The following is an 11,717-nucleotide window of genomic DNA, read 5'->3' as shown; positions in this document are numbered from 1 at the left end:
TGCTAGCTTTGTAGCAACCGTAACAGGTTACTTTTGTTTGTTACGGAATACTTTTGGCTTTTTGCCAAACACTGTAACATGATACCGTTGTTTTTCTCGCTTTTGTAACATGATACCTTTGTTTTTTTTAAAACGAACGTAACACGATACCCTTGTTTTTCTCGAAAAAGCCACGTCTTCATATAGACATTGAACAAAAAGTACTATAATAAACGAAGTAATAAACGAATCAAATAAAAAAACCACTCTCTTCGGAAAAGTTCTTTAAAGCGCAGTACACCTGGAGTATTTGTTTCCTGTCAAAACTGTTCAACAAAGATTTTAGTTCATTCACAACGTAAATTCTATTCAACAAACAAGAACTAATTGAGTTATCAAGTTGTCACGAAATGGCACGCTCTTAATCTGTTTTTGCTATCGATCGTAGTTGCTTTTAACAGTAAAGTTACTTGTACCAGTTCAATGTTTGAACGAAATTTTAAATGTTAAATGTTTGAACGAAATGTTTTACAGTTGATTTCATTTTACTTTGGCCGCCAGCTTTTGTGAAGTTTTTTGGGAAATTGGAAACTTTGTTATGAAGTTGCCAATTACGGTGCGAGTTTGCGAATCAAATTGCAAACATCGATACAAATTTCCCGACTTTGGCCCGACTGAACTTTCCAAGTTTGGTAGTTGAGGAGAAACAAGACATGTTCGGCTCGAAAGTCATGGTGATTTCTGAACTCGAAGATTTTAGAACTTGTCAAGGAAAGTAGCTTGAAGTGCAAGACAACGTTTCGCATCAGCGATCACGCAAGTGATTTGCCGATAAATAAATATCATGCATGTAGAAATTTGGTCAAATTTTAACTTTTTTGTATGAAAACACATATTTAACGATTTCTGTGAGGCATAATCTTCACTGTCTTCAATTTCAAGTCTTCTGCGTTTGTAAACCGGATGAAACTGGATGGTTTACCCATATGTGAAATTGATTTTAATCGAAGCCGACGCGACGCGACGCGACGCCACAGGGAAGACTAGTTTGTTCAAGACAACATGTTTACGGCTCGCTGAACATAAAAGTTTTTTATTTTTATGACATTTGTTTCCAACAGTTTAGCGTAGCAAAGCCCTTTTTGATAACATAACTACAGAAGGATTTAATAAATTCGGGCTGAAGTTGGGAACTTTGTATCGAAGCTCACAATTTGATTCGCAAACTACGAATACGTTTCAAATCCATGATAATTCACAACTCACCAATTAATCTTTCAACGAAAACGAACTGCGACACGCTGCGACACATAATTTCGTCAGATAACTTTGCCTTTATAAACTGCAATTTGATTGGTTCTGATAGTACCTGAAATCTGATTGGTGTGACAAACAAACATACTTCACTGACCCACTGACCCACTGAGTCACAGAACATCGCGCCGACTAAAGAGCTATTTTGAAAAAATAACTCAAAAACTTAGAACGAAATTGCTGACTACATCAGATTGCTTCCCCTTTATAAACTGCAATTTTATTGGTTCTGATAGTACCTGAAATATGATTGGTGTGACAAACACACATACTTCACTGACCCACCGACTGATTACAAGGACACGACGACTAAAGAGCTATTTTTGAAAAAATAACTCAAAAATGTAACTACGTCATGGCCAATCCCAAGCCCGGATGAGGAAGGAAAAGGGTTGGGCATGGGGCTAGCAATCCCACTCCATACAAACAATTAAGAAACTTAAATTATTGAAGCTTACCTTAGCAAAGAGGATTAAGTAAGTGAGTTAAGATAAAAAAATAAAGAACATTGCTGATTACTGTTGGACATGAAGCCTGTGTGCTGTGTGAGCAACAATAATCCTTACCCTTAAAGTGTAAGGATTATTGTTGTTGACACAGCACACAGAAATCTGACTTGATGTAGCTTGGAAGTTGTTTACATTTAATAAAGCGACAGTTACCTCCAGTACACGCTGATTACTGTTTGACATGAAGCCTGTGTGCTGTGTGAGCAACAATAATCCTAACCCTTGAAGTGTTAGGATTATTGTTGTTGACACAGCACACAGAAATCTGACTTGATGTTAAAAATAAAAGCCAACATAAAAAAAGCCAACATACTTTCAAGAACACTCTGAACTTCGCCGAAAAACTGAAAGACCGAACGATTGAGAAGGATGAGATTGCTGTCTCATATGATGTCACTTCTCTGTTTACTGAAATACCTTTAGACGAGACCATAAACCACATCTTGGACCAAATATACAAACAACACAAACTGCCCCAGATTGCTCCCCGAACAATCTTTAAGTGTCTCCTGGAAAGAGTCACTAAAGGAACTGTGTTCAGTTTTAACGGACAATTGTACAAGCAAATAGATGGGTGCAGTATGGGGAACCCATTGTCTCCCACCCTAGCCAACATCTTTATGTGCAAACTAGAGGAAGACATCGTAACACCACAGAATTTACCTTTCTATGACCGGTACGTGGATGATTGTTTTAGCAAAAGGAAGGCAAATGCTCCCGACAATCTACTTGATAAGTTAAACAGCTACCATCCAAACATCAAGTTTACCGTGGAAGAAAACCCTGGCCACTTCCTGGACACCTCTTTCAACCATTATGAGGGAAACTTCACCACCAGCGTCTACCAAAAACCGGGTAAACTACAAGTACATTGGAAATCGGCCATCCCAGAAAGGTGGAAGCGCAATACTATTCTAGGGGCCCTACAACGAGCAAAAAGAATAGCCACCAATTGGCAAGCAGAAGTCAAAGCCATCAAACATTCATTCATCAAAGCAGGATACCCCACGAAATTGGTGAATGAAGTCATCCGCGATTTTGAAAACCCAAAACGCGATGAAACGATAATTCCTGTCCACTGGTTCGATGAAAGACCTAAACTTGGAATTCGTATCCCTTTCTGCAGAACAAATGAAGTAGAAAGTAGGAAATTCTTAAAGAAGCTTAACATGTACACCAAATGGAGGTTTAACTTCTTCATAATGTGGCAAATACGCAAGAAAGAATCAATCTTCAAGTTAAAAGACAAAATCACACACCCGTCACACATCATCTACAAAGGCAAGTGTAATTGTGGAGTAAAATACATTGGCGAAACAGCACGCAACCTCGAGGTTCGTGTTAACGAACATTCAGATGTCAATAAGCAGTCAGAGCCAGCCAAGCACATCAGAAAACACCCTAATCACAAGTTCACGTGGAATGTTTCAACCACTGCCCACTCATGGTTAAAAAGAAGAATAAAAGAAGCATTCTACATTGCACGCTACCACCCTGAACTAAACAAACAAGTGCAATCACTGGACCTCACCTTGTTCCCAATGGGAACAGGTATTACATAACTGGTGTTATCTGAACTATAAGAACGATGAGCGTATGCAGATTTTTTCACTCTGATGATGATCGAACAGATCGAAAACGTTTAGCATCAATTTTAACAGCTTTTACCTTAAGTTTTATTTTTAACCTTTTATCGGCGAAATGTATATATGACTTGATGTAGCTTGGAAGTTGTTTACATTTAATAAAGCGACAGTTACCTCCAGTACACGCTGACATGACATGAAGCCTGTGTGCTGTGTGAGCAACAATAATCCTGACCCTTGAAGTGTTAGGATTATTGTTGTTGACACAGCACACAGCAAGTCTGACTTGGTGTAGTCTGGTAGTTGATTATATTTAACAAGAAGCTCTTAGAGCTTAAAACTGCGCTGGTCACGTGACCACCCTAGAGGAGCCATGTGGGGGATAAAAATGCACCCCCCATCCCCTTTACCTGCATCAAAAATGTTGCGACTGACAAACAAAACGGTAAAAAAACAGCTTGTGTGGCATTTCATGGTTGAATAGTTTCCATCTGCAATTAATTATTTTTCTTATAGGCTAATGCTGGCCAATTTCCCATGATTCTGATCCATGGAGCCAGACAGTCTATTAAATCAGCATCCAGTGTTGTATCAAATTCCTGTTAAAACATTGAATTACTCGTTCCAAGAATGGGATATTGAAGCAAATAATTAATCAAATTTGAGTAGAACGCAAATTTGTTCTTAAGGAAATTAATTTACCAATGACGTAAACCGTACAAGTCAGGGCATGTTTGTCTCAGTGGTTTTCCTTCAGATTTCTGAAATCCATTTGATGACACAGCTTGAAAAATAGATAACCCTAAAAAAACGAACATTTCACACTAATATGCTAGGTTAAGTTTGAAGGATCTGTTAAGTTTCCTTTTGTAGCCAATTTACAGGTTTTAAAACATTATGTGATTCTGGCTGATCGTCATCAATGCCTTGTGAGAGTGAAACTTGCAACGCCAGCACATTCCACGACACAAACATAACATTTGGTGTTTAAATAAATGTAAATTCTGGCCCGCTAATAAAAGCGAATTTTTCTTTCATAGCATGAACATTTAGTATTTTCTTTGATTCTAATGTTTTAAAATCGAATATTTCACACTAAACATTCCTTGTAAAGACCAAAGTATAAAATAAGTTTCCCATTTGTAACTGATTTGTAGCTTCTAAACATTGTGTGACCTGAAGCCTTACCGACTTGAGGTTTGGGACAGGTCATTGACAAAAAACAACAACAACAAAACAACAACGTGCAGAGCAAGAACTGTTAACAAAGGGACAGTTACCTCCAGTACAAGCCACAGGAGCACCAGCAGGATCAGGGCATGCACTTCCAGCTGGGCATGCTGTGCAGTTATCAAATTTTCCTCCCAAAGAGTACATGCCAGCAGGACATGGGACTGGCGGATTACTGGAAATTTAACAATAAAATAATGACTTTTGATAAGACCAAGAGCTGATCAGCTCGACTGGCTGATTCCTTGGTTAATTAAAAGACTGACTAAAACACTGAGTTATTAAGTTACTGGCCATCTGACTGCTTAACTACGTTTACAGTGACTGACCTGACTGACTGACTGACTGACTGACTGACTGACTGTCTGACTGACTGTCTACTGACAAACAAAGTGATTAACTGATTGAGTAACTAACAGAGTAAGAGAATCAATGACTGACTGACAAACTAGTTAATGATTGACTGACTAATGGACTGAATGAATGTCCAACTGAAGACTGACTGTCTTTCTGTCTGTCTGTCTGTCTTGAAAATTGAAAGACTCTCCCTGATTAATTAATTGACCAACTAACTAACTAACTAACGAACTAAGTGATAAATGGACTGACTGACAGACTAAATGATTGATTGATTCATTGATTGACTGAAATGATAGGTGATGATTTGGAAATAATAATTTAAAAAATATTGGTGAAATATGTATATCACAACAAAATTAATTATTAACCTTGGATCAGGACAGTAGAAGCCAGCAGAACAAGGCACACAGGAGCTCCGACTTGGTGTACTTTGGTAACCTAATATGGCAGAAAGAAAACATGCCGGTAAATTATTACTCATTTGGATCATAAGCAAAAATATTATTTCATGTATGTAATCCTTTCACTTCCAAAATCAAACCTTGTACCATTTAATGTGATTTTAACTTTTTGAACTGTAGTCAGTGTGTGGTGAGACCATTCAAATGAAAGCTACTAAGCAGTACTTTTGTGTGGCCATGTTTATTATGCTGTACAAGGTGGTTCTAACTTTTAAGTCAGTGGATGAAATCCCAGTGTATGACCAGTAAGCTAGTGAAAAATAGGTAAAGGTAAAGGTAATTTATTTTACGTCAAAAGCACGGGGAGTGGTTGCCCAGTCTCTCGAGCCAGAGGCTCATGATAAAAGTGTTTGACATACATGATAAAAAAAGATTTAAAAACTATATATTAAAAAATACAATATTATTATACTATTAAAATCTTAAAAATATGCGTTAAAAATACAATATTAAAAAACAATAAAAATACAACATGTCTATAAAAGAATCATTTAAAACAAGAACTTCATTGGCAGCCACCAAAGTTTGTTGTATTAAGATGATTGATAAAAGCTTGAACGTTTGCTGCATTTTTTGCTGCCGGCGGTAACTGATTCCAGATTCTAGAGATGATATAAGAATACGAGCCGTGGAAGAACCTACTATTATAAGGGCATTGTTCTACACTTAGCCCGCTGCTTCTAAGACTGATGAAAGTGCTTGTGTGTGCTTGTGAAAGTGCTTGTGTGTGCTTTGTTCTAGACACTATTGTACGATACTGTTTAGAATGTCAGACAAGGAATAGGCGGTTCTATCTTTTAACTCTGTAAAAGTCCAGTTTGTCGCTACTAAATCATGGTGCTTTTGATTATATTTGTTGGTACTTAAGAGTCAATAAAGGTTAAACACTGATCCCAATGATTCCAGGTTTGTTTTAAAAGCATGACTAGCTATAGTACTCACCTTGTGGACAGGGCTTACAAACACTTTCGCCCTGACCAGAAAAAGTACCATAAGTACAATTCACTGGCTCAAGAGCTGGATCCACGCACTGCTTTCCTGCAGGACATGGTAAGCATACAGAAGAACCACCGCTGCTGTAATATCCTGACTCGCATGACGTGCAGTTAGACTCTCCATATTTACTGAAGTAACCAGCTGGACATGGCACAGATCGATCACCGTTTGGGCACTCCCGACCAGCTTCACATGTATTACAACCCACTTGCAAGGTCTGGTTTGTGTACTGTCCTTCTGGACAACTCTCAGCAGCAGACATTCCTTTACGAGGGCAACGATGGCCTGCAGGGCAGGCGTGGCATGCTGTGGAACGGATGGGTGCAAACTGACCTTCAGGACAGACTGTCGGTGATGTACCATTTGGACATTCGTACCCCTCAGGGCATATTGTACATGTTGCATTACCCGCTGAGCTGTAAAATCCCTCAGCACATGCTGTGGGTTTTGACGCAAGGTTCTCACACTGAAAACCTTCTGGGCAGATGGTACATTGTATTTGTCCTGTACTGTTACTATAGAAACCAGATTCACAAGGCTTTGGTGGTTGTCCTTTATCTGGGCAATAAAATCCAGCAGGACATTCCTAATAAAACAAAATTAAAAAAGAAGGAAATAAGTTAAAGACAACCATTAAAGACCTGTTATCAATACACAAATTTTTGTTATCTACTGATCTATTTACATAAGTAGGAACAATAATTTGGTGTTAAAAAAATGCAATAATACATAGCCCCACACAAAAATCACACGCAATGTGATTTTACTGGAACTTTAGAAGGCACAGTGGCTGAATAGACTTGACCATGGACAGTTGAAAAAGAGATGCAGGTAAGCAGAGTCAGCTGGGGAGAGCTGAGGAAGAAGGCAAAGAACAGGCACCAGTGGCGGTCTCTCGTAACAGCCTTATGTGCCAAAGGGCACGAAGAGGATTGAGTGTGGCTGAATAGTCACATCACTGGGCTCTTCTAGTCTCTTTGTGATATAAATGTAGAAATTGGAGAAAAGATGATAAAAGCTAAGCCATCTGATTCCTTTCAGCCCATGGACTTAAACTAACTTTAGTCTACAGTGTAAAAATCCTGTCACGTTACCTGGCATGCTCCTATATCTGACTGCCCTGGGTTTTCATTATAAAAACCTTCTGGACAAGGTTGAGAACTGTTTTGACCACCTGGACAACTATGAAATAAAATTACAGCATAAATAAAACATTGATAAATATTAATAATATTTTTTACAGAATATGCTCCTGCTAGTTCAAACACACAATGTCTATGCTGTGGTTCAATTTTACCCTTGTTCTGGTGTACGGTAATATATGATAATGAATATAAGAGGAAGGAAAATACCAGATTCTACTGAAATGAGGTAAGGTGACTAGTAACTAGTTTGTCAAATTAGAACGGTAAAATTTGTCTGATACTGTAATGATTCGATTTAGCACCCGGGGCCCTTATTTACTTTTGGCACCTTGAGGGAGGGAGCTTATTCGAGACAGGGGGCTTATTTCATTTTTTGAGAACAACCAAATGTTCAAAACAAAACTTTCATAAACATTAAAATAACTTTCAATAACAGAAACTATAACAGTAACAAATTGTTGAAAGTTCAGTCACTTTAAAGAATTGTTCATTTTAGCAGTAAATATTACATGTACGGTATGATGAATGTTCATGAGTTTATCTCTTCGACGTCAATGACTTCAGTATGGTAGTGATCCATACTAGGGGTTCTAATTAGAATAGGGGTGCTTATAAGGATAGGAGCGCTTATTTGAATGGGGTGCTTATTGGAATAGGGGCGCTTATTGGCAAAAACACATTCGAAGCGGGGTCGCTTATTTGGAAGGGGGCGCTTATAGGAAGGAGGGCGCTTCTTGGAAGGAGAGGACGTAAGTTAAAGTGGACAACTTCCAATGGTGGTTCCACCAAATATTCTGATCTATCTGGTCAAATTTTCGGACTGGATCCGTTTGGAACCCGTCCAGTATAAACATAGTCCAGAACTATAAATTAACAACTATCACTGATTGTTTTCTTGAACAGAGATCAGTCTCTGGGTTAGGCTGAAACAATTAGACGGCTCACTCTTACTTATTATCAGCTTTTGATGGTAGGCTCAGGGCTTCAACCCTTGCCAACTATCTTTGGATAGAAGCCTCAAGCTTGTCATCTAAAGGCCTGTTTACACGATACCATTTGTCAGCCTGATTTGGCCCAGATTTGATAGGAAAATGAATGTGCAGTTAAAAATCGGCCGATTATTAAAAATCTTTAGCAGTGCCACAGATTTAAGAAATCAGGCCGATTTTCATCCTTGCAATTCAAAAAGGCAAAGAAAATCGGGCCGACGAGTTGCAGCATGTAAGTTTGCTTGGAACAAATCTGGCCAACAAATTGTAGCATGCAAATCGGTCTTAATTGTTGAGTAGAATTACAACTTGAATTTCTCGTTCAACCCAGGGCCCAGTTGCTCAAAAAATGGACAGCACTAGCCACGGGATAAATGATTGTCCAGTGGATTAGTGTTAACAAAACATACTATGCTATCCACTGGATAGTGATTTATCCGGTGGATAGTGTTTATATCCATCCTTTAAACAACCGGGCCAGCTCTACAAAAAGCTACTACAGCTGTAGAATAGTTATGCAACCTGACAGAAAGCCCTCAGTCGTGAATTAGAAAAATAATTCGATGGATATAGAGCAGCATTAATTCCAAGCACTTCACGCCTTTGGGAACTGGAGTTATGTTCCAAAAAACATCTGGCTTTTATAAGATGCCTTCTTCGAAGGGAAATACAAGAATTGTATTGATATTACCGTGGGAATCTTGAAGCACGGTTCATTGTTTATATCATATTACTGTATCTTACGGTACTTTATTAATAAAGAGGACATCACTACATTACGCGATTTCTTAAGCTCATCAACTTGAAAATTAACTGAAACACAAAATCCTTAAAAAGGTGAGAATAGAGTACTTACTAAGAGCCGCTTGGACATTGGATGCAACCGAATTCGAATTCGCTTTCATTCCTTACGAGAAATTTGCCGGGATCGCAGCCCAAACTCCCGCCACAAGTCGAGCCGCAAACCGAGCAATCACAAGGATCTGAAAACGCAAAAATGACTATTATCTTGCCTGAAAGACTCATTATCTTCGATTCAATGCAATACATCTACAGTATCAAATATAAAAACAGGTTTGCTGTGTAAATATACAGCGTACGTTTACAATTTAGCAGAACTTGCTTACCATTGGCGAGAGTAAACTTCGTCCAGCAGAGAATGGCCGCCAAAATAGCAAAATATGCTCGCAGATGAAATGTCTTGAAGGCCATAAAGATTATAATATTTACAACTCCTTTCTTGGATCTTTTATGAATAACGCATTGAAGACTTCACGCAATCCTCTGCAATGCACGATCTGTTTAGATGAAGCTTCTTGCTGATGTCAAAATTTTCCGCAAAATCGAAGCCACAATTCAAAGTCCGTTTAGAACGTTTTTGGCTTTTTGTCACCTACATAGCTTCATTTTGCCTTCCCAGTATCATCCGTTAACTTTCCAATTCGTCCAAATCTTGCAAAGTTGAAAAGACGAAAGGAGACTAATAAAAAGTGTATTCCAAGTTCATAAAGTTAATTATGCAAAATTATGGCCGAGAGCTGTTCTCTCCGCATGCGATTAGAACGATTGCGTCAGGTTGCTATAACAACGGGTCTGTTTGGGTCGTAAACTACATTCCAAACTTCCTTGAAAACAAACTAAAGTTTCGTTTCGATTGCCAAAAAACAAACAGGCCACTAAACTTTTTACAAGTGTGTATTATATATTAAGCAGTTTAAAAGACTTAAAATGCCATGGATTTCTTGCGTTCCCTTTGTGAAAATCTAAAAGTTAGCGGTTGCTTCATTCCTCTGTCTCCAACGACACGGTAAAACACAAGAACAAAACAAATGTTCCACTCAATTACTCCTGTTCTTTTTGCAATCATTATTTGCATAATGTCGCATTGGGAGAAAAAAATTCCTTTCTTGTTAAATGCGTAAAGAAAACAACATACAATAGTCAAAGCAAAGAGGGACACATGTCTTGCGAAGTAAGCCAAAAATTATTGGAGACAATTCCTTTCAATGTAAATACTTTATTGACACATTACATTGTATTACAGTTTGTAAGACATCACATCCAGTATTCATAAGAAAAAACCCTCGCTCTTTAAGTTACATTTTGTTACAAAAGGCTTTAAAGTTTAAAATGCCTAAAACCCAACTCGTGTCTTCAGCTGTACTGAGCTAAAAATCAGGAAAAACATTCAGACGGAAAACTTGATGAAAGAACTATAAGTCCGATGTTCATTGCTTGCTGGATACGCTAAAATCCATTACAGTTCTTTATATAGCTGATATATTGCTTCGTCACCCGCCACAAACAATATCAATAAGGGACTACTACGTATCGGTGTCACGGCATGCCAATGAAAAGGCTAGCCTCTGCCGGCAGGTATAGTACTATTTGGGGAGGAACGCGTGACAACCACAAAGGGTGATTGGGTAGGCTATCAAAAGGCTTTCTCACTTCATTTTTCCTAAAAAGAAAATATACGAGCACGGGCAAAGTGCGCGATGAAAGAAGAAGTAGCCAACCGAAGCAACCTCTACCCTAACCTGAGCATCATGCCTACCTAAGGGGAGGGGAGACGGGAGGGAAGTAGGGGCGCGCTTCTTCCCCTCCTTCCTTTCTTCCTCCCCCCTCCCCTATAAAAAGGCCTGAAACTCAGGTTACCTCTCCCTATGGTGCTTTTCCTTCAAATGTGGGGAGGGCGGGAAAAGGGAATAAGGCTGGGGAATAGCTTGTGCGTGTAAAACGCGCAGAATTAAACTACAGGATATGAATTTTATTAGATGTGCGTTGATCGCGTGTGGGAGCTGGGAGGGAGGAGCCGGGATAGGTAAAGTAGCCACTGAAGAAATCTGGCTAGGCCATGTTTAAACAATGTCATCGGACAAAAAAATCCCTAGAGTGCACTAACATGGGCACCCGAAGACAAACGCAGAAGAGAACGGCCGAGAGAGACGTGGCAAAGAACTTTAAATAAGGGGAGGGAACATCTCGGATTTAAGATTTAAGACATGGACTGAGGGAGGCAGAGGTTGTGGCCAGAGACAGGGTAACCTACGATCAGGCGTTCTTTTTTCTCGCGAAAATAAAAGAAAACGCCTGATCGCAGGTTAGAGCGGACAGGGAGGCTTGGAGGAGGATCAATGGTCCCATT

At 39.0% G+C, this 11,717-nt stretch overlaps 1 protein-coding gene across 1 annotated transcript in view; it reads right to left on the bottom strand.

The window, feature by feature from the left end:
* LOC144664295 (uncharacterized) overlaps positions 1 to 10,087 on the bottom strand; it is a 77,158-nt gene extending 67,071 nt beyond the window's left edge. Inside the window, 6 exon segments of the mRNA XM_078525398.1 lie at positions 4,669 to 4,793; positions 5,347 to 5,416; positions 6,382 to 7,021; positions 7,530 to 7,617; positions 9,426 to 9,552; positions 9,697 to 10,087. Coding sequence (XP_078381524.1) covers positions 4,669 to 4,793; positions 5,347 to 5,416; positions 6,382 to 7,021; positions 7,530 to 7,617; positions 9,426 to 9,552; positions 9,697 to 9,781 — 1,135 coding nt within the window. The 5' untranslated portion in view covers positions 9,782 to 10,087.
* Positions 10,088 to 11,717: the final 1,630 nt, after the last annotated feature.

Source organism: Oculina patagonica, chromosome 8, assembly GCF_052425735.1.
Source record: "Oculina patagonica isolate OP01 chromosome 8, crgOcupat, whole genome shotgun sequence".
NCBI classification, from domain to species: domain Eukaryota; kingdom Metazoa; phylum Cnidaria; class Anthozoa; order Scleractinia; family Oculinidae; genus Oculina; species Oculina patagonica.
This window is presented reverse-complemented; position numbering and strand designations above follow the sequence as displayed.